Source organism: Gossypium raimondii, chromosome 1, assembly GCF_025698545.1.
Source record: "Gossypium raimondii isolate GPD5lz chromosome 1, ASM2569854v1, whole genome shotgun sequence".
In the NCBI taxonomy this organism is placed as follows: domain Eukaryota; kingdom Viridiplantae; phylum Streptophyta; class Magnoliopsida; order Malvales; family Malvaceae; genus Gossypium; species Gossypium raimondii.
In genome coordinates this window covers 5495730-5503233 of record NC_068565.1, presented here as the reverse complement: position 1 = coordinate 5503233, position 7504 = coordinate 5495730, and the positions used below count along the sequence as shown (strand labels likewise).

The window sequence follows — 7504 nt, the reverse complement described above, 5'->3', positions numbered from 1 at the left end:
ATACTATATTCTCTTCCCTTGTTAACTTTTAGCAGTATTTGAAAAAAATAATTTTTTATAATTTAGTGATTTATCCATAACAAGAGTTTTAAAATTTAGGAAGTTTTTGAAGGAGAAATTAATTTTATTTAAAATTTTAATGATATAGATGATTTTATTTTATTAAAATAAATAAATTTAATGGATAATTAAAAACTAAAAAGTAAATAAAAGATGAGCGAGCGTCACCTGTGGTAAATTGATGTATTCATTTGGTTGATGTTAAAAACAAGGTATGAAAGCCAACCAATTTCTTGCATATAGTTTTAGGGGGAAAAGTTTAGTTTTAGGTTGTACATAAAATGGTTGGTTAATGGCTAGTCAGGTGCCATAATTTTAGAGACATACAATTTCATGGAAGGTTATTTAAGGCGACTCAAAAAATTCTTGTCTCCATCAAAATAAACAAGGCTTTAGCCAACCAGATTAGCACTAGGTATACTTGGGTTTCATCATCTTCATCGATTTGAAAACCCAAGTATACCTTTAAGAAACGAAACATATCGTAAGAAAATAACAATGGAGGTACCTAAGGTGAGGTTTGCTCTTTTCTTTTCGTTTGCCGCACTAATTCCAGGATTATGGGCAAATATTGCTGAATTTGATGACTTTTGGAAGCAACGTGAGGAAGAAGCATGGAATATTACCTTGGCAACTTATGAGCCAAACCCAGAAAACGTCACCAATCATTTCAACTATAACGTTAACAAGTAAATCTTACCATAACCTTGTATTTTATCTCTCTTTTTTCATGTTTTATATAAAAAGTTCATAGTTTAGGGATAATAAAATAAGGTACAGATATTGAAAGCTGAACTATTATCCTATTGAATATCAACAATTAAGAATATATACATCAATTAATTAAGCTAAACTCTTTGTTCTTCTCATTTTCATTTTATTTTATTGCAATTACTAATCTTTCATGCATGTATTCTATAACATTATTACTCATAATCTTATTAGGTTACAACAATCACACGCCTTCATTGTAATGATCAAATTTTCATAATTTAGATGCTTTAGAGCCACAACTCTTAGAATTTAATTTCCTCCACCATTTGCAGGATCTTGAAACTTTGTTATCTTATTTTAAATAGAGGCATCATATATTATCTTGGACAATTTGTTGCAGGTTTCTTAAAGAAACTAGTGCCAACCAAACCATAGATTTTGAGGATGGTATTACTAACAACACGAGAAGATACTTGAGAGGAAAACACAAGAAGTACACTGGTCCGTGCATGGCGACCAATCCAATTGATAGGTGTTGGCGGTGTAAGAAGAATTGGGCCAAAAATCGTAAACGATTGGCAAAATGTGTGCTTGGTTTTGGCCATAGAACTCATGGTGGAAGTAAGGGGAAGTACTATGTGGTGACAGATAATTCTGATCATGATGTTCTAAACCCAAAACCAGGAACCTTACGTCACGCTGTGATCCAAAAAAGGCCATTGTGGATCATTTTTGCTCGTACCATGCACATCAAATTGTCACAAGAGCTAATTGTTCAAAGTCATAAGACAATTGATGGCCGTGGAGCAGATGTTCATATAGCATATGGAGCTGGATTTACACTTCAATTTGTGCACAATGTCATCATTCACAACATTCATATCCATCGCATTGTTCCAAGTTCCGGTGGCCTAATCAGGGACTCTGAAGATCACTTTGGTTATAGAACAGTAGGTGATGGAGATGGAATTTCCATATTTGGATCATCAAATATTTGGCTTGATCACATTTCTATGTCTGAGTGCCATGATGGGCTTATTGATGCAATCCAGGGTTCTACTGCCATCACCATCTCAAATTGCCATTTCACCCATCACGACGCTGTAAGTTTTGCCTTAAAATACTCAACAAGTTACACAATTTGTCACCTAGTTTTTTATTAAACGTTCATGGATTTGTCTTTCAGGTGATGTTGTTAGGAGCAAGTGATAGCTATTCTAAAGATCAATTCATGCAAGTCACACTAGCATTCAACCATTTTGGCAAGGAATTATTACAAAGAATGCCTAGATGTCGATGGGGTTTCTTTCATGTTGTTAACAATGACTACACACATTGGAAAATGTATGCTATTGGTGGTAGCATGCATCCCACCATTATCAGCCAAGGTAACAGGTTCATTGCTCCGCATGACCCCAATGCCAAAGAGGTAAACCAAAATATAGTTAAACAATATTGATAACATTCGTTACATTTGTAAGCATGATAAACATGTAACCAGAAATGCATTTGAGATAATACCATTATTTTTTTTCCATTTCACTTTTGTAGGTAACTTATAGGCTCTATGCATCAGAGTCAGAATGGAAAAATTGGATATGGAGATCAGAAGGAGACGTACTCCTTTATGGAGCCATCTTTAGAACTTCTGGGCCACCCTCGCCACCCCATTTGAAATTCAACAGAAAGGAAATGATCAAATCCAAGCCTGGAGCATATGTCAGAAGACTCACTCGTTTCGCAGGGACTCTTAATTGTAAAAAAAGAATCAAATGTTAGATGTGATGTTCAATTTTACCAATCTTTAAAAAAATCCCAACATGTAAAAAATAGAATTGATACATGGAAAAAAACTCATAGAATTATAATAAAATATAATTCCATTTATCTTTATCTTGCGTTACTAGCATATTAAGCTATTGAGACCTACAAAAATAAACCTACTTGAAAATTTAAGATTAGTAGTAAGTGACAAGTAGGGTCGATCCACGAAATTAATGATAATTCTATTCCTTAAATAAAAACAAGTAGATAAAAGAGAGGTTTTAGGAAATCAAAACTAAATTCAAATTAAAAACAAAACGATAAATGCAATAATTAAAAGTTTTAGAAAATCAATGAGAAAAACTCTAGTCAAAAGTAAAATATCCATTTGATTCATAGATTCAATCATTGACCCAATGATAATGACAATGTCTTTAATAAATTAATTCTGTTGTTGGCTCAACAATCTCTCCTTACCTGTTTAGTAACCAAGAGGCAACTTGTTTGGATTACTTCTCTTGCTAATAAATAACCTTGTAAATCAATTCCCGTCATTCAACTTACCGACAACATTAAGAATGAGAAGGGCCTAATGCTAATAAACAAACTCACCTCAATGGGGTCTATTTATGCTAAATCACACATCCACAACATATAATCATAAACTACAATATAAACAATTATGCAATTTGTCACTAGTATTGGAATGACTTAAAGAGTTACAGATTTAATTATTGTATTTGACAATACAATTGTTCTAAGCTATCAAATATCCACCAAATATTTAATGACTTGAATAATTGTAATCAAAATAGAATATGCGTGAATAATAAAGAACAAAGAAAATGAAGTTTCACAAATTTATTGAATCAAACTTCGATAATTCTTTGACAAGAAAAGAAGTTTAGAAAACTATAAGGTTGAAAAAACGCAATAAATAAGAAAATAAATATAATATGAGAAAGTAGCCAAAGGCTCCCTCACTCTCTCTCAAAATATCCTATTTATATTGTATAGTTAACCTACATTAGGTTACAAGAGCTTCAACCTCAAAATATCCTATTTATATTGTATAGTTAACCTAAATTAGGTTACAAGAGCTTGCTTGAAGTTGTAGAACTCATAAAGGACTAAAATACCCCTAAAACTCAGACAAAACACAAAGAAAATATATACATTGGTGCCGGGGCGCTAGGATTGGTGTAGGGGTGCACAAATTGTGGTGCAAGGGCATTGGGCTTAGGGGTGAGCAAAACTTGATTTGATTCGAAAAAATCTAAAAAAAAAATTAATTTCAAGTTAACCAAATCGAGTTATTCGAATTGTTCGAGTCAACTCAAATAACTCGATTTAAGTTTCGAGTTCTAGTCGAGTTGAATTTCATAATTCGAATAATTCAAATAACTTGAATAAGAAATTGGTGTAAATACCTTTTTGGTCACTGTCAATTTTGAAGATAAGCAAATTGGTCTCTCTCAACAAAAAATACAAAATAATTTTAAAAATTCAAAATATTTATAAAATTTTCAAAATTTATATTTTAAAATTCTAAAAATTCTAAAATATATAAAAAAGTTTAAATTTTAAAATATTCTAAAATAATAATTTTGGGACCTAATTAATGATTCAAATTTATCGACTCAAATATCTTATTTTATTATTATCATTTTGTTTTGAAAAACTTTTCAAATATATATGGTTTCAAATTTATGTGTTCTAACATATAATTAGTTATAGTGTAACAATATTTTTATTTGACATGTTTAATTTTTTTAATTTAACTCGAACGATTTCACTCAATTCGACTTAACTCGAATTTCATTTCACTCAAATCGATTTGAAAAAAATTTCAAATTGAGTTAGGATGATAAAACAGGACTCCTGATAACTCAAAAATTTTTACTCGATTTAATCGAACGCTTAGCCCTAATTGGGCTAAAGGTTGAGTTTCGAAGCTTGGGGTGCAAGGGCCGGCATCAAAGCTTGGCACAAGGGGCGCTAACATAGTGCCATGCAATCGTACACTGGGCACCAACTACAAAGCGGGGGTGCTCGATTTGTTTTCCATGCTCCGTTTCTTTACCGATTATCCTCAAACTCGAACCTTAAGCTCTCATGGATCTAATCCAAGTTACAAAACACTTAATTCACTATCAAATACTAAAATCATATAACAATCAAGCATAATTAAATAAAAACCCAAACAAATGAAAATGAGACATTAGTTATACAAAGTAAGCTAACATGCAACATTTCATTTAAGAACCAAATGAAATGCTAAATATAAGTGCCTAAATATTAGCACTTATCACACCCCACACTTAAACTCTTACTTGTGCTCAAGCAAAACAATGAATGCAACCTAAAGAACTCAACTCAAATTGATAGTAAAACATAATTTCATATCATTGAGACAAATAAATACACTTTCATGTACACAAATGAAATACCATTTGCTAACAAGACATGAGAACAATAATCCATACACCTAAGAAGAATCGAAACTAATGAACCTTTGCACTCGTACGTAATCTCTTTCCCCAACGACATGCAATGCATAAAAGATATTAGAAAAAACAAGACAACATATTCAAATTTCAACATACTTTCAAAAGTCACTAGGTCTCTAAATTTCACAATTTCAATTCAGCAAAAGTATTGAAACAAAAATTTTCAATTTCATTACAAAAGTTTATCAATTAGCATGAAATTAAAACATAATTTAAATAATCCAACCATTGAGTTCTCCCTATTTTATTGTCTTTGAATTTAGGTCGGCCCCTTTGAACGTGAGCAGAGATAACAGCCCAAACATCTACCCCAAATTACTCGGTTAATTAAACTTAACCAATCTTTAACTTTAGTCATATTTACGTCAAAGGAGTATACTAGGAAACACTGAACCTTTTAACCCAAAGATAAATAACAACCAAATAGCTACCCGTTTACTCGATCGAACCACTAGTTATTTTCAAAGCTCATGAAATAGACAACAGAGTAATCAATTCTCATGCTCATCAGCAAAATTATTCAATTAAGCACATTCATTAATATTCAATCCAATACTCAAGCTCAAAACAATTCAAAATTTCACCAAGATCATTTTTTGTAAACATGATTCAAGCAAAATTGTTCTCTCAAAAATTCTAAAACCAATTACAAGAGCATATCAATAGAGAAGACCATGAAATTAAGATGATATAAGCATCCACCGTTCCGGTTACAACCTAGAGGCATCAATTAAAGTTATCAACCACATCGAATCGACATATGGGTTTGAAAAGCATACATTGCCACATATTCATCATCTCAAAGGCATAAAATATCTTTCGATGTCTCCTCGAGTCACATTCTTATGCAACTAATATGACACATGTAAATAAATATACATTTTTATAGAGAAATATGCAAATAAATCTAAACATTTATTCAAAATGTTCCAAAAGTAAAAGAAGAATTAGTAAAATTCCCTGTTAAAGTGCTCAAAATGTAGATCTAAATTTGTCTTATCCTACGTTCCTCTTGAAGCATTGAAAAATTGTTCTATCAAAGTGTGGTGGTACTACAGAGTTACCACTTCGTAAGCACCATTCTTTAGCGTCTTTTGCTAGACGTTGCCCTTCAGATTTGTCTAAGTAATTGCTTCGAGCTAAAGGCTCGTCCAATGAGCATTGTTATCGAAGATTAGTTGTCGTTGCAGTATGTGTTGTGTATCCTACCTAAGTAATAGATTGTCCTTTTCTTTTAATTCTACTATAGAATTTCATGATTCATGATGATCACTCATTTATTTATTGTTTTTTATGACCTTTTTAGTACTCTGTCATCAGTTGAAGATAAAATATTTATAATTAGTACAAATTCGTGGAGAAAAACGAAGATAATATATACTATAGAAGTTTGAAATTTTAATGTATAGATAACAAGAGTCGGTTCCAAAGGCCACCCAGAAAAGGATAAATTAATAAATAAAAACATATTTTTAAATAGCCCCAACTTAAGAATAAGAAAAAAAAGTTACAGATTTGAATTTTATATCTACTTCATATTTAATTTTAAATTTTTAATTCACAGTATGAAAACTTTTAGAAGAAGAAAATGTGAAGTGGTGATCATATGCCAAGCACCAATTAATAATTTAAGTTAATAAGGTCAAACCCATTACTTATTGCTAGTATAGAACAAAGGGTTGAAGTGGGTTGGCATCCATAAACTGCGACGGCAGAGTTGGCCAATTATGCGATCATATACTCCACCATCTCTCATTCTCCCCTTTTGATGGCCCAAACAACTAAGTCTATGGGTGCTCATCCCATGATTAATTTTCTTTAACAACCTCAAGAGCCAGAATTATACATTTTATCTTGAAATCTTATAATCCAATATATGAAATTTATGAGATTGAAAAGAGTTGTATTATTTGGATTTCAAAGTGATTACCGCATATTAATATCTATATTTAGTATGCATTCATATTTAAAAAAAATTCCGTTCTCATTATTAAAAGATTATGTATATTACTAACAAGTGGTTGAGTGTAATGGTAAGGCACATTGCACTTTTAAGATAAAGACTCAAGTTCGAATATTAGAGATGACATCCTTGGGAAGGATAAACATTAACTTTGAACATGAATTATAATGGCAATCTACGAGTATTGGATGTGGCAGTGTTATATAAGCATGATCTACATATGAAAATATAAAGTTTGACCTTCCTAATAAAGTTTCCCATGAAAGAAGTCTTTGCGTGATGATAATATAAAATCTTTAAGCCTTTTTCATATGTTTAAGTTTCGCACCAAGCAATGAATTAATCATATGAGATTTGTTTGTTTCGATAGATCCAAAATTGTACCCATATGGCAGCATTAAGTTGTAAAACATTCAAAAACTTAAAACTGTAGAATTAAATAATGCATTTATAGTTGAATAAACATAATAATTGTGAGATATACTTTGTTAAT

The 7504-nt window shown here is 31.3% G+C and overlaps 1 protein-coding gene across 1 annotated transcript; it reads left to right on the top strand.

Moving 5' to 3' along the window:
- Nucleotides 1-365: 365 nt before the first annotated feature.
- Nucleotides 366-2621, top strand: LOC105778441 (pectate lyase). The gene is made up of 4 exons (XM_012602156.2): nt 366-749; nt 1175-1877; nt 1961-2203; nt 2326-2621. Exons 1-4 carry the CDS (start codon nt 559-561, stop codon nt 2551-2553), a joined length of 1365 nt encoding a protein of 454 aa, XP_012457610.1. The 5' UTR covers nt 366-558; the 3' UTR covers nt 2554-2621.
- The last annotated feature ends 4883 nt before the right edge of the window (nt 2622-7504 follow it).